At 41.1% G+C, this 24,794-nt stretch overlaps 1 protein-coding gene across 2 annotated transcripts in view; it reads left to right on the top strand.

Annotated features, from left to right (window-relative positions):
- Window positions 1–24,437, top strand: part of atg2a (autophagy related 2A) — a 29,368-nt gene extending 4,931 nt beyond the window's left edge. The window contains exons 6-42 of one of the 2 annotated variants that reach the window (XM_031303015.2): window positions 102–368; window positions 882–981; window positions 1,642–1,806; window positions 2,060–2,202; window positions 2,598–2,676; window positions 2,824–3,073; window positions 3,439–3,580; window positions 3,922–4,020; window positions 4,719–4,865; window positions 5,279–5,552; window positions 6,495–6,567; window positions 6,746–6,914; window positions 7,009–7,151; window positions 7,512–7,624; window positions 7,797–7,954; window positions 8,104–8,236; window positions 8,619–8,803; window positions 8,885–8,965; window positions 9,771–9,877; window positions 9,977–10,069; window positions 10,287–10,357; window positions 11,113–11,189; window positions 11,809–11,979; window positions 16,043–16,169; window positions 16,618–16,841; window positions 16,979–17,208; window positions 17,368–17,503; window positions 17,926–18,147; window positions 18,518–18,619; window positions 19,172–19,256; window positions 19,769–19,922; window positions 20,131–20,200; window positions 20,318–20,400; window positions 20,547–20,668; window positions 20,805–20,959; window positions 21,146–21,304; window positions 22,710–24,437. In XM_031303015.2, coding sequence (XP_031158875.1) covers window positions 102–368; window positions 882–981; window positions 1,642–1,806; window positions 2,060–2,202; window positions 2,598–2,676; window positions 2,824–3,073; window positions 3,439–3,580; window positions 3,922–4,020; window positions 4,719–4,865; window positions 5,279–5,552; window positions 6,495–6,567; window positions 6,746–6,914; window positions 7,009–7,151; window positions 7,512–7,624; window positions 7,797–7,954; window positions 8,104–8,236; window positions 8,619–8,803; window positions 8,885–8,965; window positions 9,771–9,877; window positions 9,977–10,069; window positions 10,287–10,357; window positions 11,113–11,189; window positions 11,809–11,979; window positions 16,043–16,169; window positions 16,618–16,841; window positions 16,979–17,208; window positions 17,368–17,503; window positions 17,926–18,147; window positions 18,518–18,619; window positions 19,172–19,256; window positions 19,769–19,922; window positions 20,131–20,200; window positions 20,318–20,400; window positions 20,547–20,668; window positions 20,805–20,959; window positions 21,146–21,304; window positions 22,710–22,946 — 5,346 coding nt within the window. In that variant the 3' untranslated portion in view covers window positions 22,947–24,437. Of the gene's footprint in view, window positions 1–101; window positions 369–881; window positions 982–1,641; window positions 1,807–2,059; window positions 2,203–2,597; window positions 2,677–2,823; window positions 3,074–3,438; window positions 3,581–3,921; window positions 4,021–4,709; window positions 4,866–5,278; window positions 5,553–6,494; window positions 6,568–6,745; window positions 6,915–7,008; window positions 7,152–7,511; window positions 7,625–7,796; window positions 7,955–8,103; window positions 8,237–8,618; window positions 8,804–8,884; window positions 8,966–9,770; window positions 9,878–9,976; window positions 10,070–10,286; window positions 10,358–11,112; window positions 11,190–11,808; window positions 11,980–16,042; window positions 16,170–16,617; window positions 16,842–16,978; window positions 17,209–17,367; window positions 17,504–17,925; window positions 18,148–18,517; window positions 18,620–19,171; window positions 19,257–19,768; window positions 19,923–20,130; window positions 20,201–20,317; window positions 20,401–20,546; window positions 20,669–20,804; window positions 20,960–21,145; window positions 21,305–22,709 lie in introns of both variants that reach the window. The other variant, XM_031303014.2, reaches the window with a different exon arrangement.
- Window positions 24,438–24,794: the final 357 nt, after the last annotated feature.

Below are 24,794 nucleotides of genomic sequence, written 5' to 3'. Positions count from 1 at the left end.
TGTAAACTTGGAGGAACATATCACAATATACTGTACATCAATATGAAACAACAATATCATTTATTACCAGAAATGCTCATAGATTTCTCCTCATTTCTTAGGGGCCTCATGAAGAGGAACCCCCTGAATCAGCCACGGCAAGTGAAGTAGAAGAGGAGGAGGAGGTGGAGGATGATGAAGAAGAAGAAGAAGAAGAAGATGATGATGAGGAGGAGGAGGCGGAGGAGGAGGAGGAAGAGGAAGAAGAGGCAAAGCCCCTGACATCCCCTCCCTGTCCTGCATCTCAGCCACTGCTCATAGGAAGTTGCTCCGGTTTCATTGAGACCACCGTCAAGATCAAACAGAACGACATGTTGCCTGGACCAAAGGTAGGTGTGTGTGTGTGTGTGTGTGTGTGTGTGTGTGTGTGTGTGTGTGTGTGTGTGTGTGTGTGTGTGTGTGTGTGTGTGTGTGTGTGTGTGTGTGTGTGTGTGTGTGTGTGTGTGTGTGTGTGTGTGTGTTGAGTCAAATTTAAAAATATTTATTTATTACTTTTTCTAAACAAATTAAAGTTTTAAATGAATCCCAGGATACATACACAACCGAATGATTTTCATTTTTGTTGCTATGAACGTGTAGGTCAAGTGCCAACAACTACCATAGCTCTAATCTGACCAATAATCACTTAAATAATTACAATTTTGCCTTTCCAAACCAAATCAACAATTACCATCAACAGTCTTAGCAGCTTAGCTAATGTTAGGAATTAATTGCGGTTAAACAAAGAAACGGCGATAACGTAAACAAAATTGACAATTAGACAATTATGTAATAATTGTTACAGGCATAACTATGCTCTCATTTTGACTTCTGTATCCTGTCTCTTTCCCTCTGTTGATCAGTTGGAGTTGGATGGGAAGGTGGGCTGTGTCCACTTGCTGCTTTCTCCAGATCAAATAACCCATCTGACAGACCTGCTGGCAGCCCTTTGCATAGACACTGGTACAGTAAAACACAGCCACTGTGATAAACATGCACCAATCCCAGGCCTGGATTACACCTGCCACTTTTGCCATTAAACGATCTATACGTGATCACAATTTGACACTTCTGAGATTGAAATTGCCTTTCTGACTCCTGGATCTCATTTGCATTACAGGTTATGTTTAATGTATCATGATGATTATGGCACGAAACAAGATGAATCATGTGCTTCAATGATTTAAAAGATTATGGCGATTTGGTCAGCTTAAGCTGGCTTATTTAAAGAACCAGCCCAAGTATAGTCAGGTCATAGCAGGCTCTGTTATGATAACATGAATATATTATTATCAAATGGACATTCAGAATTCATTCAGAATCATTTTCTGTTCACAAATAGAATAGCAAATAATTGTTACGATGCTTACATTGATGCATGCACCACAAATTTGGGTGCCTACAGGCTTTAGCACTACATAATGTAAAGCCCCTAAAAGCCAGGAGGACTCTGAACAGATACACTCAGACACAGACAATACGCCTGTGTTGTTCCCTCTGTAGGACAAAGCTAGAGGGTAAGGTCACAGACCACTCTAAATGTCTGAATGTGAGGTCACACTCAGCCTCGATCTCTTTCCCTCTCAAACACATTCATCTGTTTCTCTGTCCTCTCTCCCCCAGAGACAGAGACTAAGTGTGGTGGAGCATTCAGTCGTCCGTTAGACTCAGACGACCTGCGTTTGATTGAGGAGGACCTCGGTAAGCAGCTAGGCTCCAGTCCCAGAGACGAGGAGTGGGATACTGAGCCCGACCTAGAGCCCTACATTACCGGCCTGGAGAATGGAGGTACACAGAGCAGTTTGTCTGAGATACATCAGAACCTCAGCAGACCTGCTTGTGAGGGCATGTAGTTTGTAACCATGTCAGCCATTGTGGATAAAAAAAGTAGTGAGTTCAATGAGTAGAGTTGTGAACCTTTAGTGTTAGTGCTGGTCTGGAAATGACTTTGGAAACACTCCTGCCACTCCTTTCCTGGCCGCAACATGCTATAAAGTGTTTGTGTACATTGTGGTATTTATCTATGTGTGTGTACCTGCAGAAATGTTTTTCTCCATGGGTCCCACTGGAATGACCAGTAGCATGACGTCTGTGCGCTCCGGCAGCGAGTTGTCAGACAGTGATATGGAGTCCTCCACACACAGTTTGGCTAGCTTCACACAGCCTGCACCATTGTCTGCACAGGTACTTGTGTGTGTGTCTGTGTCTGTGTGTGTCTACAGTTTAAGTTTACACTTGGCAGATAGCCGCATGTGGAGAAACTGTTGTTGTAAGGCTGATTAGCACAATAAGCTTAAATTCCTAAATTATCAATATTGGTGTCCTTTAGTATTACTAAAAATAGTATAATCTTTTTTAATGTTACATTTATTTTCTTTAAAAAAAAAATTGACAAAGGGCTTTGTGCAAATACTGTGTACAAATAGAAGAAAGTGCATTAGCACACAGTATTTTATGGAATAATGTGTGCTTTTTCTTTCCTTATTTACTAAGAACAACAACAAACACAGAACTGGAACTTGTAATTGTACTCATCAAATCACAAGCAGTCTGATTTTCACTTTAATTTTACCTGACAGGGCATGATGAACTGTCCCAGGAGGTATCCTGTAGCAGGCAGGTTGTCGAGTCTACCACAGGCAAGCGGCCGGACCAGAGGTAAAATCACTGCAGTGCTGATTAAAGGGTTCTGTATCAAGTACAGAACTGTCCTCAAAATTATTGTTATTTACATTGCTACTTTACACAGATGTTTGAGCTTTTTGTCTTTAACAAAAAATGAAACTGTCATCCTCTTCCTTGCAGGACGCTCACACAGCGGCCAGGCAGAGCAGCTGAAGCCCGATGCTTTGTTGCGTCTGACGCTTGGTGGGCTCACCCTAACCCTGCTGCAGGAGGACCCACCCTCTAAGCCAGACGGAGCCTCGTCATTGGCTCAGGTGTCTCAGGTGTTCTTCCGGGAGCTGGCCTTCTTCAAGGACAGCATGTTTAGTGAGAGAGACTTCCACCGTCTGAGAGGCGGCTTTGCCAAGGCCTGCCCACACTCCCATCTCAGGTAGAGAACACAGACGCATGTTTTGTCTTTGGTTAGTTATAATTCATCATGTGGACATAGCTTTCCACATAATTTCCTAGGTACCTTTTTTTTTTTTTTTTGGCATGTATTATATAAATATAAGAAGGGGCTTGTGGAAGTTAAAAATTACATAGAAGATTCAGTTGACTACACTGTAAAACTTCCCTTTCTTAATAAGATGCGGCTCAGTAAACTGTGATGAAGTTAAATAGCCTGCCGGATTGAGGAATGTGTTACATGTCTCAAGGGTTTGTATCAATTTACGTTATGTAAATTTCAATCCGCCACATTGCAAAATAAATTCTAATATGATTCTCGTTTCCCCTGTTGAACCTTTCTCCCAGAGTGACAGGAGCAGCCGTGCAGGTTGCTTGTGAGATGCGGAGCGGGATACGCCACAGTCGGGCCATGACCTCTGACCTTTCCTTCAGCAGATTGGAGCTGTTAGAGTGCCTCTGGGAGGACGGAAAGCCTCAGTACAGTGAGGTAGAAAATCTTTTATTTGTTTGGCTGTTCATATTTGGTCATTATATTTTCAGTGTGGCTAATATCAAACAGTATCGACAGTAAGTGATCACATAAGGTCATTATAAGGTTTAACATCTCAATCTGTCACACCTGTTCTTCATCTTTCTTTTGTACTATAACCAACGTTATATGTTTGACTGTCAGCATGGAGTCATGATTAATGTCACTTAAATTGTGACACGTGACATGACTGTTTAGACTGACGTTACTTTTAACTAAACTTGTTTCTGTCGTCTGAAAGTAGTTTGTTTGTTGTTCTTTTTCCAAGCTGATAAGCAGAACATTGTGTCTCTTTCCAGTTGCTTCAGTTCCAGAAAGCTGGTCTGTTCACAGTTGGAGCTGCAGCCAGACCGTGTGCCCAACTACACTACAGCCTCACTGAAAAACACCTGCGTAAAGTATGCTCTACAGTCCACACACACACACACACACACACACACACACACACACACACACCCCCACACCCTGTCTTGAGAATGTTTAAGTGCAAAACATTTCTTATCTAAAATAAATGGTATTTGTTTTTCATTCATTCATTTTTCACACACGTTTTTGTGTGAAGCGCCTTCAGTGTACAAAATGTGCTGTACAAACTATGTTTGTGTGGTAGGTAAAGTAGTGTAGTGTTACAATGTTAACGCCAGGCACTACAAAGACTGAATTGACAGGAGTCAATTTAACTTAAACTTCAAAAATAAAAAATCCAAAAAAGAAGTTTAAAAAGTAAAGCCGCCAGTATTTATTGTTATAATACTCTTGTACTTAGAAAGTTACATGATATTATCAATGTAATGTTGAATGTGAACACAGGTACATTGTGACACCCTTATTTTAAGTTTCCAAATATATATATTTGCCAGTATTAAATGTCTTAAATGTGACCACTTTCTTGCCAAAAGGCTGTATAACCCTTTAAAAATAGCTTTCCAATAAAACTACTGTACCCTAAAATCCTGAACTATGATGATGATATAATCATAAGCATATTCATGCAGACTTTATCTGTCTAATAAGATGTATTAGACAGATTTATCGGGTAAAGGCTTCCCTTAGTGTAATATTGATCCGTGTGTGTGTGTGTGTGTAGGGTAAACAGCGGGTGGTGCGGCGGGACAGTGTAGTGTGGGTGGAGCTGGCAGAGCTGAGCGCTGAGCTGGACCTGGACATCATCAGTCGCCTGGGGAACCTGAGCAAAGCCTTCAGCCACTGTCCCACACAGACTGCCGGACCTGGACTCATGCAGGTGGAGTTTCCCTTGTTCATTTCCTCATTAAGAAACTAATTACATAAAGAAAATGTAGACCTGTTATGAAATGCAATAGTCAGTAACCCAATTAGAACTCAAGCCAGAAAACACGGTGTCTAGAAGAAATGCGTCAAACGTCTATGTCAGCAGGACAATGGGAGACAAAAATTAGACAAATCTTCTTGGAAAAAGCTTGAAAAGGTAATCCCATCATGTTTGACCAAGCATATGTGTGCTGTCACAAAATTTGGTGTAAAAGTAAATAAGAAAGTTTTCAATAGTCTTAAGATTGCCCTTAAGCTGCTAGTAAAGCTTCAACAGTGACATCTTTCACAGAAGGCAACTGACTACTGTCTGTAACTTAAAATCCATCTTCAAATACTAAGAGATTTCTAAATTTCTTTCCTCAGACCCAGAGCAGCGAGCTGTGCTCCTCCTTCACCCTTCTCTCCCCCCACGCCATCCTCAGGCTTCGTTTCCCCATACCCGACCTGCGGCCTCTCCCTAAGCGTCGACCTCCGACCCAGAGGGCAGTGCGGCAGGAGACCCTGGTGCTGGAGCTGACGGAGCTGGAGCTGAAGCACCAGGAGGCCCCAGACCTCCAGACCGAGAAGACTGCCCCGGGACAGCCGTGGGCTCCCTGCCTCACCCAGCTGCTGGAGGCCTCCTTCTCCGACTTGCACGGTGGGAACACGCACAACCTTTTGTACTGACTAAATATTCATTCAAATGCAACGAAAGATAGACATACAGTGTACTGACCACTGCTTGTTGCAACATAGACAATCAAATGTGTTTTCAATGTCAATTTGTTTACCAGGGTAATACTCTCTGTATCAGTATAGCTTTCCAGGGACATAAGTTAGTAAAAAGTTGGAAAGCCCCTTATTTTTGTTAATATATTCCCATTAGTATTTTTGTATGAGTAGCTGTTACCTCATAAAGATAATGGAAGTTGCGTTTGTTGCTTGTAATGTTTCACATTATAAAGGACAAGACAAGCACTGGATATTTTACAATACCTGCCATTTTATGCCATAATGATGAGTCTGTACAAAATGTGTCTGCTAAGGGCTTGATATGTAAGGCTGACTGTAGCTCTGTTAGACTTTGCTGTTGCATGTAGTCCTATAGAACACAATTCATTATTAAAAGCTGTAAAATAAACTCATATGCAGTTATATATATTTTGTTGTGTGTGTGTGTGTGTATGTATATATATATATATATATATATATATATGTGTATATATGTGTGTGTGTATATATGTATGTATGTATGTATGTATGTATGTATGTATGTATATATATATATATATATATATATGTATATGTATATGTATATATGTATATGTATATATATATATATATATATATATATATATATATATATATATATATATATATATATATATATATATATATATATATATATATATATATATATATGTATATGTATATGTATATGTATATGTGTATATATGTATATGTGTATATATGTATATGTGTATATATATATATATGTGTATATATATATATATGTGTATATATAAATATATATGTGTATATATATATATGTGTATATATATATGTGTATGGCTGAAAGTGATGTGTTTTGTCTCACCAGGGTCATACGAGGGCTGGGAGGGCGGCTCTTTCCCCTGTATCAAAGTGAAGAAGAACCATGACTCTCCGCCGAGGTTAGTAGTGGTGATTATGAGAAGAATTAGATACATAATTCACAATCTGCTGGAAATCAGCACTTTACAGTACTAGTCTAAATTGAGTCATTTTTGCTCATGGAATGAGACAAAAATATCGTTGTAATGTACTCTAACCACAAGCCAGTGTTACTTACTTCTCTGTTTCTGCGAGCAGGATATCAGTACGTGTGCGTGGAGGTGAGACTCACGGCCCGGCAGCAGGTCTGGGTGGGATGAACCTCATCAGGGACCTGGGGGCTGCCTTCTTTGAAAGTCACTGTGAACTCAACGACAAAACCAGCTCCCCATTTTCCTCCAACCGCACCATGTTTGAGACTGAGGAGGTGCGCTGACACACAGGGAAAAAAAAACAAAACATTTTTATCAGCTATCTCATCAAGACTCCAGACCGAACTGATTTCTCCTTTCTTGTTCTAGATGGTGATTCCAGCCGACCCAGAGGAGATGCGTCAGTTTCAGGCGCAGTGTGTCGCTCAGTGTCAGTGTGCGGTGGACATCAACCTGCCGCTGGCCTACATCCTCCTGCCCAGCAAACAGGCCTTCCAGAGCTTCTACAACAGGTACGTCAACAGTAGCACAGGTGTGATGGCTCCAAGATAACATTATCCAGGCATCCCCCAAAAAGTTGGAAAATGTTTTAAATCATCTTCAGTATAATGGTTTTTTATTGTACAGAAAGTTTCTGTGTTCTCAGATGAACACAGAACACGGTGTTTCACTTCATCTGCCTTTAATCATAGATTTTCGTTTTTATTTTGCTGGTGTCCTCATTTTTTAGCTGTTTATGTAGAACTGCCATTAGTTGTGTTAAAGAATAGCTCCCAGCTTTGTTCCTTTTTTTGGTCTTTGTATTGGTCTTAAATCCTGCATCTGAAGTAACATTAATGTCCCTTCGCCCCCCCCCCCCCTTTGTCCAAAAGGATCAATAATGATCTGTTGATGTGGGAGCCTCCTCCCCCCTCAGCCCACAGCCCCGACCACAGCCGCCATCACCACGATGAGTTCCAGCTCTGCAAGTCGGCCTTTAGACTTGGTGAGTTTGGCTGCTTTGATGAACAAGAAAAAAACATGTAGATCTATTAAATGTAATAGCAGCTAGCCTGCGAAAACATCTTTTATTAATCAGGATGTTTCTTCCTCCATTGATAAATATTTAAAAAAAAGACTAAGTATGTTTTCCTCTGTCTCCTCTCTCTCTGCCATAGACTCTGATTCAGAAGAGGACGACCCTCAGTTCTACTTGGCCAGTGATTCATCTGGAAAGACACAGCAGTCAGCTCCCCGGCCCAACCACAACCTCAGCCTCCTCTCCCTCACTGTGATTATCGGCAAAGGTCGTCTCCAAGCCAGAACAGACAAGAAGGTGAGCCATGTGGCTGCTTGTAATTTTCTTCTTCAAGACCTGACACTTGACTTGGACTTGTTTTCAAAAGACTTCTACCTTGATCCACGATTAAAAATGATTTTACCTCTATCACTTTTTTATCTAGTAATTTTTTTTTCATTGATCAGGAGGACCAGAGTCATGGGGAAATTGTGCTCGACCTGGAAGGGGGGAAGATATTCAGTGTGGCACAGCACCAGAACGACCCCAATCTCAATTTCCTGTGTCTAGAGAGCAGACGAGTGGAGCTCTACCATCGAGGTACCGCCGCATTTACCACCATTTAAAAAAAAAAAAAAAAAAAAATTTTAATCGCAGTCTTTCCAAAATAAACTTTTCGAATGCATTTATTCCTGTAGCAGTCTATTTTTTATAGCATATAGTCTAAATGTCTATCTTTATTCCAGTGTTGTCATTAAGAGGCCGACTTTGCAGAAATATTGGTCTGCATCAGTATATGCACAGACAGAAAGGCTAATGAACACTGTTTAATGACAGTAACACGTTTCTAAGAACGACAAAAAAACCATTGGTGATAAGTTTGACTCTGCGGTTGACATTACATGACTACATCACCATGGTAATGCGGTAACCGCGACAGCCCTAGTTCTGGGTCATCATTCTTCCCCCTACATCACTACAGCGGTGGTGAAAGACACCCCTATCCCACAGCGGTTGGAGATGCCCAACTTCACTCCCCCAAAACACTTGGACCCTACCATTTACCCCACAGAGGTGGGTGTGAGCAGTGTTGGCGGCAAAGAGGGGGAGTTACAGATGTTGTCCACAGCCATCAAAATCACACTGGACCCACAGAGGAGTGTTAAGGTACGTGCTCCTCAAACCCCTGATTTTGCTGCTGATGGAAGTTTGAAATTAAACAATGTTTATTTCTGCCCCTTATTGTAGGAGTTCCTAGTTGCCCTTCGACTTCAAGGTGCCACCATGCGACATTACGTGACGCAGACTAATCACAGCTGGCATGAGCAGGTGAGAAGCAGAACAAGAAGGTAAAAAGAAACAAGTCCTCTTACAGATCACGGAGTCTTCTTGTTCTTCATTGTTGTTGGTTAAAAGTTCATGAAAGAAAAAAAATCCCTTCTAAAAGACTTCCTGCACTTAAACTACCGTATATTTCTAGTAATATTCATTATTTAATTTCTAGGCATTTCAAGGGGTTCTTATTTCATGATTTACTTGCTTAATGAAATTCAGCAACACAATTTTCAATTCTCTTGGAGATAAAAGTCAGATTTAAAGTCGCTTGAGTCAGAAAATGCTTTCTTCTCTCTCTAGACCAACATTTTTGACATTCCACATTCATGCAGAAATAGAAATGTATGAATGAGGAGCGCCAGAGAGTGAGATGCCGATTTCTCTAGTAGAAATCAACCAGAGTGCAGTGGAGTAGTAAGATATTGTGCATCTTACAATCCACTGTATATTCTAAAATATAATTGCTGAACTAAAAAATGTCACTCTTCATCATCCTGTTCACCAGCCCTGCCAAAAAAACTGCTTTTTTCCCCTTCTTGCTCCCAGAGATAATAAGCATATACTATTACATTCTAACCAGTAAAGTATAATTTAATATGACAAATTGCATAACCAAATAGACATGCAGCTGATGTTATTATTGAGGCAATCGCAATTTGTTCTGTTTTATTTTCCAGCTAAACCATTTGGGTTGTGCTGAAAAATGCAAACCACACTCCACACTGAAATCAAATTAGGTGGATGACTTAAAAATGTTGTTCGCTGTTTTGCCTGCCAACTGAGTGTTTGTTTGTTGCAGCTGGTTGACTTCCTGGATGTCATTGATGATCCCATTCTGGGATACACAGCACCTGCCGTCATCACTGTCCTCCACACACACCTCGCTACCTGTGCTGTCGACTACAGGTATGTACTATACCAAAAGAAAAGTGTGGTAAAATGATAATATACACTATACCTTTGTCCTTTTTTTGCACCCTTATCTTCTGTTTTTCTGTTTGCCAGACCTCTGTATCTACCACTGCGCATGTTGTTCACAGCAGAGTCCTTCTCTCTGTCCAGTAATATCATTGTTGACACTGCCACCTTCCACCTCAGGTACAGTTCACCACTAACTGAACATGACGATTGTCCATTACATAACACAACAACAAAAAATGTTCCCCCTCAAAATCACAATAATAGATGTTGGAATGATAATGAGCGCTGTAAATATTTTTGAAATGCTACTGTCCGTTTGTACCACAATATATGAGCTGGTGACTCCCAGTGTAAGATCTTTGTCTAAGTTGTGTTTTTGTTATGCTGTGGTCAGATTCATCCTGGATGACTCTGCTCTCTACCTCTCTGACAAATGTGAGAGCGACACCGTGGACTTGAGGAGAGGTAAGACACATGATACACGTGTTTACATGTTACAGTTACAGAAAAGTTGTAGAAAATATGCTTTTCTTTACAGAGAATGAAGCTGTTGCTCAGGAGTGTTGCATTTAGTTGTTTGTAGTCCTAATATCGCAACTTGGCTAGCGCGTTTCTTCATATCTGTTTATAGTGTGTTGTTAGAGTTATTCAGCATTAAAAGTATGTAGGAAGTCCAGTGTAACTTAGAGGAGTTTTAGTCTGTTCATGTAAGATGTTCAAATAAATTCCTGATGAGTGAAAACAAGTCAAAAGTGTCAGGATGTTTTCAATTCAGACTCACAAGAGGGGTCCATAGCAATACAAAAAGAAAATAAGACATACAAGACAAAACCACAACAATTCACCATTCTATCTTGCTAGTGTTTTTTGAGCCTAGATGAGTACCGAGTGCAGCTCTTCCTAGGGCTGGTTAAAGCCTCTATGATGCTGTTTTCTGACTCATCCAAGCGACCCATACAATTATTTGTTAGCTGCAATTACACATACCTTACCCTTGGATGAGGGAAACTTTCCCAACAGGACAAGTGTGATTGAGATCAGAGCAGTTGTTAAACTGAAAGTCAACAACAGAACAGCTCATCTCCTAGTTAATGTTGATTCTCTTGAGGTCATCTTACAATCAGGGATGTCTTATATCTGGGCCAATACAGTAGTTAATATTACTAACATAAACAAGAATCGCTCTAATGAAAACCACTTTGTGTCTTTGTGTCACACAGACTATGTGTGTGTTCTGGACATTGACCTGCTGGAGCTTGCCATCACCACATGGAAAGGCAGCGATACGGGCAAGCTGGTGAGTGCTTGCCATCTGTTTACATACCTGTGTTTTCTTCACATTTACACAGCACCAATAAAGCATACAGCAAAATAAATGACTGACAGCCAGAGAAATGTGAACGTAAACAAAACATTATAATTTAGTTCAATTTCCTTTGAAAACCACTAACGAGCACAGACCCTGTGTTTATAAATATTTGTTATACTATAATAAAGTTTCACTATAATAATAGCTTCAGATAGCAATTTAAGACTAGGATCACTTTTCAGTTGGACATGAAACCAAAACCAACAAGGCAACAGTAACAACAATGATGCAGCTGCCCTTTTAGCCAATCAGTAATAAGGTGCACAAATTTGAGAAAAGGTCAGTTTACAGACTGTTACGTAACAATGTATTGTAAGTTCATTTGCACAGTCTGGTCTTTTCTTTGAGGCATTTGCTGTATCCATTTTATGTTTATAGCGTTGAGGTGTGTGTGTGTGTGTTTTTTTTTTAACCTTTTTTATTATTTAGTTTGTAGTTTTCCTCTTTTCCCATCCTCCCTCCTCTTGCATTACAACTCTCTCAGTCACCACCTTTATTGATTCTCTCTCTGTTATTAATTTAAATGTGCTTGCTCTGTATGTTCCAGTCTCAGCCTCTCTTTGAGCTCCGTTGCTCCAACAATGTGGTTCACCTTCATACCTGTGCTGATTCCTGCGCTGCCCTGGTCAATCTGCTGCAGTACCTGGTCTCCCAGGGTGACCTGCACCCTCCGCCACGACACACCTCACCCACCGAAATCGCTGGTCAGAAATTACCGGTAAGTCCAGCATATTCACTAGAGAATTAACATGACAAATTGATTAAATAATGGCTTCAGAAGACTTTAACCAGGTTAGGGATGTGTATTTGGATAAATCCTCCCATCCTAGGCCAGTTCATGACCCAGCATGCGCTGCTGTAGATGTGATGATGGAAGAGCTGGGATTGGTGGATGTGTGGAGACTACTGTATCCCCAAGAAAAAGATTATACATTTTACTCTCCCCCGCATTCGAGCTATTCCAGAATAGATTATTTCCTGATCTCCCGCTCGCTGGTGAGTCAGACTCTTAGTGCCACGATTGGCAACATAGTTTTAACTGACCATGCTCCAGTGGATATAGCCATATCTATTACAGAAAACATAAAATCTACGATGAGATGGCGCTTGAATAATCTATTACTAAATAGTGAGGAATATTGTGAGTACATAAGAATTGTAATAAAGGAATTTTGGGAGTTTAATGAGGGTTCAATTGATGATATTGGCATAACTTGGGATGCTTTTAAAGCCTTTGTAAGGGGGCGTCTCATTCAATATAGTTCTCGATTTAAAAAAGCGGAGAGGGATAAATTACAGAAGCTAGAGCAAGATATCAAGGAACTTGAGAAACAACATATGCAGCACCCTGAGAGGGAAATTTGGAACAAGTTAATTAAGTTAAAATATGAGTTAAACAATAATCTACAGAAAAATGTTGAATATGCACTATTTTGTTCCAATCAAAAATATTTTGAACAAGGTGAGAGATCTGGTAGGATTTTAGCGCATAGGGTAAAACAGAGGCAAGCCTCTAACTTAATCCCTTCCATATTTGATCACAATAACAAGCTGATAACTGATAAAAAAGCGATTAATGAAGTTTTTCAAATATTTGACCAAAAATTATATACATCGCAAGGAAACATTGAAGAACGGAAATTGATGGATTTTTTTTCGACCATTAAAATTCCAACTCTAACAGAGGAACAAAGAAACTTATTGGAAGGAGAAATTACATTAGCAGAAGTTAGACAGGCAATTCACAGTCTTCGGTTAGCCAAAGCTCCTGGCAATGATGGATTTCCGTCTGATTTTTATAAGAAATTTGTGGAAGATCTTGCCCCAAGATTGTTAGATGTCTACCAGGATGCTTTGCGTAAGGGTAAACTCCCAGCGAGTATGAGATCAGCTGTTATAACTTTACTCCATAAAAAAGGGAAAGACCCACAATTTTGCGGAAACTATCGTCCAATCTCGTTAATTAACGTTGATGAAAAAATTATCTCCAAGGTGCTTGCTGCCAGGCTGGAAAGGGTGCTTCCTAGTCTGGTACATGCTGATCAGGTTGGGTTCGTGAAAAATAGGTGCTCAGCTGACAATCTCCGCAGAATATTACACATAATGTGGAAAACCAGGAATGATATAGACCCCATAGTTGCCTTCTCCCTAGATGCGGAGAAGGCTTTCGATAAAGTTGAATTTGCTTTCCTCTTTCATACATTGGAGAAATTCGGCTTTGGTCCATCCTTTAGGCAGTGGCTACAGCTAGTATATACAGAGCCGATGGCTACAGTTATTACTAATGGTGTGATGTCACCTTCATTCAAACTTAGTCGAGGCACCAGACAGGGTTCGCCCCTGTCACCGCTGATATTTGCCTTATTTCTGGAACCACTGGCAATTGCATTGAGGGAAAGTAAAGACAGTAAAGGGGTTCAAATGGGCCGTGAAGTACATAAGCTTTTTTTGTACGCTGACGACATTCTTTTGATTACAAGTAACCCAAACACAGCAGTATCAAAGATCTCTTCCATTATTGATGCATTTTCAGAAATTTCTGGCTACACAATTAACTGGGCTAAGTCAGAGGCCATGCCTATCTCTAAAATATGTCCTCCAGACATTAGGGAATCATGGCAGTACAAGTGGATGCCAGCAGGCCTGACCTATTTAGGGATCAAATTGACACCAGGATTGGACAAAATGATGCAATCTAACATTTCTCCGGTTATTCAGGCTATTCAACCTCTCTTACAAAACTGGGCTAAATTGAATATATCTTTGTTAGGTAGGATTAACTTGGTCAAGATGATCATCTCCCCTAAAATCCAATATATTCTGTACATGCTTCCATTAAGTTTTCCCCCTAGCCTCTTGAAACTATACAATACTGTCGTGGAGAGCTATATATGGGCAGGCAAAAAGCCAAGCTTTAATCGATCAAAATTATATGCAGTTAAAGAAAGTGGAGGCTTATCACTGTCTAAAATAGAGTGGTATCATTATGCCTTTTCACTCTCCCAGTTAGCTAAGATAAATAATTCACCGGAGCAGGTGCCTTCCTGGGTTAAAATAGAAGAGGAACTGGTGGCTCCAACCTCCCTTGAAGCGTTTCTTACTCAGATGGGAAGACCGGTACCCTTTAAGGACCCAGTTTTGACTTTTTTACAGGAAACCTGGATGAGTGCTCATCAACATATAAAATGTAGCCCGCATCTTACCCCTAAATCTTCTATTTGGTATAACAAAAAAATATTAATTGGCAAAAAATCTATTATGTGGGAGAAATGGGCAAAAGCTGGAATAAACTTGCTTTGTGACTTGCTTAGCGAAAATGGAATGAGGTCATTTGATGAAATTAAGCAAGAATATAACCTTACACAAGAGGATTTTTGGAAATTCCTACAAATTGGGCACTGCATTAAAGCTACTCGGGGGAAGAATCCTGACCCCGTGACTAGGATTCAGGAGTTAGTCCAGGTAACTAAACATAAAAAATGTGGAGCTTCTAAATTTTATGAGATTTTCAGGGAGGCTCGTCCACCCCACATGGAAGGGTTGAGACTGTGCTGGGAGAAAGATGTGGGCGAACAGATCTCAGCTGATAGATGGATGAAGTTGGTTGCATCCTGGCATAACTGTTCTCGTGAAGCTCAATCTCAGCTTATTCAGTACAAATTACTTAACAGAAACCACAGGACTCCCAGTAAAATGGCCAAACTAAAACTTAAGGACAGTAACATATGTTGGAGGTGTGAGAAGGAAGTGGGTACTCTGGTACACATGTTGTATTCTTGTGAAAAAAATGCACATTTGTGGGATGGGGTTGTTACCCTCTTGAATGATATATTCGGACTACAACTCACCAAGACCCCAGCTCTGTGTATTCTGGGTCTGCTGCCAGACAATAACACTCTGACCGGAAGACAAAGACTATGGATACGTCTAGCTACTACAACAGGATGTAGAATAATTTTGAGGCACTGGAAGTCATCTACTCTGTGTTGTTTTAGGGAATGGGCTGAACAAATGACAAGAATGGCTACGTATGAGCGAGTCACTTACAGAGTAATGGGGAGAGAGGATATCTTTAATCAGGTGTGGGGCTCCTTCCTGATGGCAATAGATGGGTTGTCTGTCTGAATATAACAATCTGATCCAATCCAATATAGCGTTTGACTGGTAGAATAATGTAATGTAATGTAAGGCATATGAGGTTGTTGTTTGTTTTGTTATCTATTGTTTGTTTTTTGTTTTTTTGTCTTTTCTTTTTTCTGTATTCATAAAACGGGACAGTGGATGATATCGATGTCTTGTTAGTTGTGATGGTGACATAGGTTGTACTGTCTGTCAAAAATATTAATAAAAAAAAAAAAAAAGAAAATAGGGAGGCAGTAGAACACACTACCTAATAAATGATGAAATAAAAAAAAATAAATAAATAATGGCTTCAGACTAGTTAAGCACCTAAAGTTAATTTATTTATATTGACAAATGTGTCTCAGAGGGCTTTACAGTCTGTTTATTATAACCATAGATCTCTGCTCTTATAGTGTTAAGTAAAATATTAAGTGTAATAAGTGAAAGAGTTAAAAGTGTAAGAAGTGCATTTTAACTCTACTCAGAAAAGAATATAGTTTGCTATGTAGTACTATATAGTCTTTTACATATAATTCCCTACATAATGCATAGAGAATGAATGAAATGGTTGCTGACGAGAACAGACCGGTTTCTTAAATGTTGAAATGTGGTTTAAAGATGCCATATAATATTCTATATGTAATATTCTGTCTTGTTAGCTGTCAGAAAGTCCTGCGTCAATGCTTCCCTGCCCTCCAGCTGAAACCGCTGAGATCAACCAGTATGACCTGGCTGATGCCTTAATTGACACAGAGAAGAGCCACCAAGAAGAGAGTTTAGATCCAGGTACTGAAAAGTGTGTCTCTTTTCTTTTTTTTTCTTTTTTTTTTTTTTTAAACATATCTCAACATCCCAACCGGATATGGTTCAGTAAAATTCTGCAAAGACCCCTGTTTCCTTGTGTATAGGAAGAGGGTTGTCGTGTGCTTATTGATTTATATTGGTTTCCATAAGTGCTATAAAACTGTGGTGAAGTTTGACACAGATACAGAGGAGTGTATTGTCATACTTGACCAACTGAACTTTTAGGAAGAAAAAAAACCATAAAACTCAGCCTGTTTTTTTCCAGATTTCACTAACAATAAAACCTAAAGTAAGAACAGTGTAATTCACATCTATATGCACCGTACTCTTGTGCTCAGGATGTTTTTAGTCTCTGTACCAGCTTGGCTAGCCCACAAATCTTTGCTTGTTGTTTTTGATTTGTTAACCTGACTGATGGACGTTTGTCCAGGTTCACCCTCCATGCCGAGGGGCTCGCCTGTCTCCGTATACCTGTTTCCAGGTGAAGCTCAGAAGCGCAGCCCCTCCGTCCTGCAGGGTGAGGACTCTGAGCTTTATGGACTGGTTGCCACAGCAATGGAGGCACAGGCAGATATGATGTCAGAGGAAGGCTCCGAGGGCTCCAGCGAAAATGATGACTTTTGCATCTTGGAGGCTCCTGGGATGGGCATTTCTGTGAGTCTCTCCTTATGGTTTTATGGTCCTGTTTGGTCTGTCTTATACACATTTTCTTCCCCATTAGCTCACTTTCCCTCATAGCATGACTCATAGCTACTTACTTACAAAGTGTCCACACGTGGGATTTGTTACAGCCCAGGGACGGGGAGCCCGTGGTGACAGTGTTGTCTCAGGGCCCCATCAGGGTGAAGGAGAGTCACTTCTCCAGGCCACGAGGCAGCTCAGACCTGCTCAGAGCCCCCAGCCGTTTCCCGGTGCCCCAGAGCAGGGTGGTGCTGCGGGAGATCTCTGTGGTCTGGCATCTCTACGGGGGCAAGGACTTTGGCAGCAAGCCCATGTCCATACATGCCCAGCACACAAACAGGTAACACACGCACACACAAGGCCACAAGTAGGTTATCAGATGCACAGAAATGTAGTTACTCATACAATATATACATCAAGGGTCATGAGAATTTTTTGTTCTGTTTTCTCTCCTTTCTTTTGACTGTTGCTCTCACCATCTCTGTCATCCTCTCTATAGAGGTCGTTCCGTCCCCGCTGGTGTTCGTGGGTCCCCGTCTCGCTCTGTCGCTCCCTCTCGTCCCCAGAACTCCTGGCGCTGGGCAGGAGGCAGCGGGCGTCAGCACGCACTACTGATGGAGATCCAGCTCACCAAGGTGTGTGTATGTGTGTGTGTGTGTGTGAATATATATATATATATATATATATATATATATATATATATATATATATATATATATATATATATATATATATATATATATATCAGTCACTGCCCAGCACTCTGCTAGTGGGGGAGGGGCCGTGCATGGTCTGCACGTGAACTGCAGCGTCTCCAGCAACACAGAGCTGCCTGTGGACGCCTGTCTGAAAAAACTATCGGCGAACGCAGCGCCGCGTATCGGCCAACGCCGATACACGTAAAAACGCAAATATCGGCCGATCACTACTTTAAATTCAACTTGAAACTAAACTGTACTTCTTTAAAACTGCTATAACTTTCCTAGTAGTTCTACAGCTTCAACAGAAACCCCAAACAGGATCTTTTTCAACACATTCCTCCTGTTTTGTCATCCAGGTGTCCTTCCAGCATGAGTCCTACTCAGTGGCAGCAGCTGGGCAGGATGGGGAGGGGTCAGTGGCAGTCGGGGTTGGTCCCAGTGGCGAGCAGCCGCTCTCCAGGCAGGTGTTCATTGTCCAGGAGCTGGAGGTTCGAGACCGACTGGCCTCCTCACAAATCAACAAATTCCTCTACCTCTACACCAGCGAGAGCATGCCTCGCCGAGCCCACTCCAACATGGTGAGACAGCAGACAGGGAGGGAAGGAGGGAGGACAGACAGAGGGAGTCTTTCATTTATAAACTACTGAACTTACAGATGTTGGAGGGGTGTTATGTGATTTAAGCTACCTGACTAGTACCAGACCATCCTAATGTTGTAAATCCCCACTTGTCTTGTAATACTGTACAGTCATGGTAAAACGAGTACAAAGACAACTACTGTTTGACATAACGTTGATGCAGCTTAGAGCGTTCTTGTTTAGGAGGCAGGAAAAATTAGGTGGGGAATTGTGAGGGGGCTGGTTCTTTTATATCAGGAGGACTAGTAAAAGACAAAAAAAACTGATTATTTCATGTATATGATATTGATTGTGCGTTTTCTTTTTGTAGCTGACAGTGAAGGCCCTGCAGGTGTGTCCAGAGTCTGGCCTCGGTGGACCAGAGTGCTGTCTTCGAGTCAGCCTGCTGCCTCTACGACTAAACGTCGACCAGGTAACTCTGGCTCCTAAGACTCAATTCTAAAATGAAATCTTTTCCATCCAAATCCAGTCTCAGTCAGAGTACATGACACCCAGTGGCCGGGTTGGATCAGTTGGTAGAGCAGGCGCACATATACATAGAGGTTTATGCCTCGACGCAGAGGTCCAGGGTTCGAGTCCGACCCATGACAATTTCCTGCATGTCTTCACCCTCTCTCTCCCCTCTCTCCATTAAAGGCGGAAAAGCCCCTAAAAAATAATCTAAAAAACACCCAAAAGTGTCCGAGTAGAGCCTGAAATTTTGTCTTAATTTTCACTGTGTAGAAAATGAAGAGCGTAAAAGGACTCTGTTTTGAGCTTTATTTAAATCTCTTCTATGAAAGCTTATTTATAAATTATTTAGCATATTAATGTGGCATTCAGAAATGACAACATTCATACCAGCACTAGAACTGTACCACTTTAGAGAAAACAACTTCTTCCAAAAAGTAATGTTGATTTTCCGTTGTAATTGCTCCATGTAACTTCTCCACATCTAATCATCCTTTTTTTTTCTCCTGTCCAGGACGCATTGTTTTTCCTGAAGGACTTTTTCAGCAATTTAGCTTCCTTTGTTAACCCTTACCTGCCTGTGGACCCTGCAACTGAAGGTGAGCTGATGATGATGGGTTTTTTTTTATGCCTCCATGCCGGCAACAGCCATGGCCGGAGGCATAATGTTTTTGGGTTATCTGTCCCATTCTTGTGAACGCATGATCTCAGGACCCCCTGGACAGACTTTCTTCTTCAACTTTGGCACAAACTTCCACTTGGACTCACGGATGAACTGATTAGATTTTGGTGGTCAAAGTTTAAGATCACTGTGACCTCACAAAACACGTTTTAGGCCATAACTCAAGAATTGTTACGCTAATTATACCAACATTTCACACAAATGTCTAATAGGATTAATGCTAAGCTGCTTTTTTTGGAGTCAAGTGTATATACAGTATAAGGACTGCATATCATCACGGTACATGATTCATTTTCAGTGGCTGCAGAACATGTTTAAATGATTACTCAAGCTAATTATGAGCATGTTTAACATTTGATCCTGTATTTATTTTAAGACCCACTTTGGTGAATATGTATTTTTCAATGTTTCTCTCCATATATTTTTCAGTGAAGGCAGACCCCTCCCAGAAGGCCTCTGAGGAGGCGGAGTCAGCTGCTGGTCTGGGACCTGACCTCACAGCTTCTGTGGAAACTACCTTCAGCGAGCAGAGCTCCTCCTCTGCCGGCTCCACCTCCTCCTCCGACCAGCCAATCTACTTCCGGTACATAAACACCGACTTACTAGAAGGCTCGGAGAGAGTCTTATTCTGCTTTTACAAACTAAATGGAATAAGGGTTATGTGTTACAAACAATAAAGCTTGTTTGTACGAATATACAAGTTGTGAAAAATACTCACAATTTGTCTATGATAAATAATGGTTTAAAATGTTAATCGATAACATTTCATCTTCCTCATCTGCTATTTTCAGGGAGTTCCGATTCACCTCTGAAGTGCCTATCTGGCTGGACTATCAGGGCAAGCATGTCGCCATTGAACAGGTGAGAGGTCACTCAAACAGCTCATCTGTCACTCATCGTCTGTGTATTTGATCAGGAAATAATTGTCCTCGCTGACTGTATTTTCACACTCCTTCTGTCCTACTCTTTGTTTCATAGGGAACGTTTGCAGGGATTCTGATCGGTCTGGCCCAGTTAAACTGTTCTGAGTTGAAGTTGAAGAGGCTCTGCTGCAGACACGGGTAGAAATACACACTTCCATACCAACACTAATCAGTGGTTGCTAGAGATACATAGTCATCTAAGACTAGATTACAATGTTTGGAAGGCAAACCAGTTGAGCTTTCAGTTTCAAGTTTTTTAGTCTTTCTTCTGCAACACTTTCTAGTCTCCTCGGTGTGGACAAAGTGATCCAGTACGCCGTCACAGAGTGGCTGACGGACATCAGGAAGAATCAGCTGCCGGGCATTCTGGGAGGTGTTGGCCCCATGCACTCGGTTGTCCAGCTGTGTGAGTTGAAACTGCTCCAAACACACTGTTGTACACAATGTCAGCTTAACATTTACATGTTATTTATCCAATTTCTCTTCTCTTCTCTCTTGGTTCATTCCTTTCCCCCCATTTCTACATCTTTGCATTTCTCCAGTCCATGGAGTGAGGGATCTGTTCTGGTTGCCCATAGAGCAGTACAGGAAGGATGGACGCATTATTCGAGGTCTCCAGAGGGGGGCAGCATCCTTCGGCACCTCCACAGCATCTGCTGCTCTGGAGCTCAGCAACAGGCTGGTGCAGGCCATACAGGTACTCAGTCTGTGAAAGGTTCTCAGTACAGAGCACAACTGTGAATCAAAGTTATACAGAGGCTAGATTTGGTCCATGGCCTTAATTTGTTTCAGGTAGCAAAACGGGAGAGAACTTGTTGAAGGATTTCAAGATAAGCAGGGCCTCAGGTATTTGATGCCTGATATCTGTCTGCTTCTCTTACAGGCCACAGCAGAGACGGTGTATGACATCCTGTCTCCAACTCCACCCCTGAACCGCTTTGCCATCACAGAAGGCCGGGCCCCCTCGAACCGGCCCCGCAGAGCTGCTCAGCCTGCAGACCTCCGAGAAGGTGTGGCCAAGGCCTACGACACCGTCAGAGAGGTGCGTCCCCAAACTTACCTTCTCAAAATTGGTTATGGGCCCTTCAAGAGAACATAATCCAAAATAGTGATAGACCAGTTTTATTGGCCGGCCGATATATCGGGCCGATATTTGCGTTTTTACGCATTATTTACAGACCGGGGTCCACAGGCAGCTCTGTGTTGCTGGAGACGCTGCAGTTCACGTGCAGGCCATGCACTGCCCCTCCCCCACTAGCAGAGTGCTGGTGCTGGAAGCCTGGCAGACTTCCAGCACCATGGCAGTCTTAAATTACAAATCAAGCACTTTATTTCAATGGATACTTTTCAGGTTTATTGTTTTCTTAAATTATTTAAATGTGTTGACAAAGGACATTTTGTGATGACCTGATTATATCTGTCTTATAATATGTCAGCAAGCAATGCATCATCAAGACTGTGTTGTAGATGTTGATGAAAGCCTTTTACCCTTGCACAGTTAACCATATGCAGTGCGCCCATCCATATGATGCACATTGCACACATAATTTGGGTGATATGAATGTAAGATGATTGCAGAAGTGACACTGATCTGTGTTTTTGTTTATTATTTTTAAAGAAATGGCAGAGCAGATTCCGAAAACAAATCCAGTGTGGCAGGGTTTACATTTTTATGATGTAAATTGAGGGAGCAAAAGCAGTATCGGCTCCAAATATCTGCTCAAGAAAATCAGCAGCCCGTATCGGTCATCGGCTAAGGCTGATGAAAAAAGAATCTGTATCGGCATCGGCACTAAAAAATCCACGTCGGTCGATCCCTAATCTAAAAATAAGCAGTCACATGTGCTCATCTTTCAGCTTACTCTACTCACTTTTCGTATGGTGACTTTCAATGGTAACTGTACCGTCGACTCTGTAGTAATTTGATTATGTGAGAAACCCAGTTTACATAGTCGTGGTTGGGGATTACAGAAATCAGATTTCTGCAGCTAGTTTTCTCCTGAAGAAAGAGATTTCTTGGACACTATATAACCAGGTTTCTATTTTGTGCATGATTTGTCATTCTTGCCTTTGTAAACAATGGATAATGAAGAGAATTTAAACCTGAAGGTCCACCTATTAATGATGCAGAACATTTAGCCACATCTCACTGTCTTTATTCAGCAAACAGAGCTCAGGTGTCGTTGGCTTTTTACATGAACATATGTGTGACAAATCCGGGCTCTGATGCACTATCACTGTGACAGCAGTGCAGGAGGTTGAAAGGAAAGATCATAATATGTAGTGATGCACAATGCATGTAAACAGGTTGTCTGATTTGAAGCTGAAACGATGAGTCGGTTAATCAATAAGCCGATCGACTGTTTCTCGTGTGCACGTGCGTAAATGAACTGAAATACTAAATATTTTTGACTAATCTCTCCCTGGACTCTCTCTCTGCAATCCAGGGAGTGATTGACACAGCTCAGACCTTGTGCGATGTAGCATCCCGCGGCCACGAACAGAAGGGTCTACCCGGCGCTGTGGGCGGCGTCCTGCGGCAGATCCCACCCACCGTGGTCCGACCCTTAATAGTGGCCTCTGAAGCTACTTCCAATCTGCTCGGGGGCATGCGGAACCAGATCAAACCAGACGCCCGGAAGGAGGATTTCCTGAAGTGGCGCACGGATGATGGCCAAGAATGAAGACAACTTTTTTTTGTCTGTGTGAGAGAGAGAAAGTGTGTTTGTGTGTGCAATTATGATTTGTGGAAGTCTCGGCTAAGGGAGAATATCTAGGGTTTGAATGTGTATTTGCATGTGTGTATGGACTAATGAGAGTCAGTGTTGGCTCCAATGCAAAAACAAAGCAACGACTAACGACTACTGCAGTTACTGACACCCAGTGTTTTGTGTGGCTCCATCATACGTGGACTTAACCAGATTTAATCATTCTGTTTGCATTTGGCAAGAGCTCTCCTCGTATTCCTCCCCTCAGTAATACACGAGTCTGCAGATTCTCCTTACTGTCTGTGCAAACATATCACCTTCACTCTCAACAGTTCATTTTCAATCCAACCAAGGGCAGATAGGATTATCACTCTCAATGTTTACTTATGTATTGTGGGCACTCCATGTACTCTGAATTGTGCTGCTTTAACAGTTTGTATTCTTATTTAAAGTAATGCTTTCTGGCACAATTTCACTTTCTTCCAAGGTCCATGGAGAAGAAGTAAGAGGAAGTAGGAAGTTACAACAACTTATGTCAGAAATTCCTTCTCTTTGTATTCCAATTCACCCATCACTAGCTGCGAACAGTATACTTTTTCATGGGTGCAATATGTGATGTGTTGTCCAGTGATGCTCATAGTAGGGACAGGGAGATATTTTAATGAAGTGTCCTTTATTATTCCCTCTAGATGGTTTTCACCCTCACTTCACAACACAACACATTGTCATTGGTTCAGCTTTGGTTCACCCTCCCTGCTACTGTCAAGTATAACACATATTGGCTCATATGGATACATACCTGACTGAGAACAAGTTTCCTGACTAAAAAGATAAACAGATCACACAAAGCCTGTAAACTCCGTAGCACATTGTATTATTTTAAAGTTTCACAAAGTCAAGTTAGACTTCAGTTGTCTATAACTCCCAGACAGCTCTCCAGATATTAGCCGGTGGTTCTTCCTTCTGCATTGCAGCTCATTTGTTCTTCTGTTTCCATCAACAGTTAAAGACTGAGATCTGAATAACCCTTCTCTGTCTTCAGAATTATTTTCTTTGCTCTCTTCTTTAGTTGCCTTCCTGCATTTTTTTATGTTTATTTGTTTTTTATTCTGTTAAAACATTAATTATTGTCATACTCGTTTTCAAAATAAGAGTTGAAAGGATGTGAATCTGGTGACGATGGAGGATGAAAAATTTAGTGTTTTGTGGTTAAAAAAAAAAAAAAGTTTTACATTTTTATCTTTTTTGTTTAAGAGTAAGGAGTCGGTGTGTGTGTGAGAATGAGAGAGTGTGTTTGTGTGTACGTGTAATGCATGTCTGTGAGGGTGACAGGTTGATGCTTGTTACAACTCTTGTGTGTAATTACTATTTACTATATCAAACTGTATGAATGACTTGTATAATATAAAAACAAGGAGTATACAAAATTAATACAAAAAAATAAAACATTTGAGTATAAAAACGGAACTATCTTTGCCTGAAATCTTTGCTGCTAATCAACACCAGTGGCTGTTTTGGTTAAAAGTACATTTACTCATGTACTGTATTTAAGTACAGGTTTGTGGCAATTGATCTTTACTTTAGACATCTCAGTTACTTTTCAGAGGCAAATAATAACTTTTTATTGACTTTTTACCTCACTGCTTTTATTGAAATGCTAAAGTTACTCCGGGAACTTTCTAGAAAGTTTAGATTAGTTACAAAAAGTGATCGACTGACCCATTGTTATAATACCAAAAACTACATGTAATTGTAAAAAATAGCTATTTTAAATTGTTACCACGTTAATGCATCAGTAACAATAATCCAATCGTGTAATACATA

This window comes from Sander lucioperca, chromosome 1 (assembly GCF_008315115.2).
Source record: "Sander lucioperca isolate FBNREF2018 chromosome 1, SLUC_FBN_1.2, whole genome shotgun sequence".
NCBI lineage: Eukaryota > Metazoa > Chordata > Actinopteri > Perciformes > Percidae > Sander > Sander lucioperca.
This window is presented reverse-complemented; position numbering and strand designations above follow the sequence as displayed.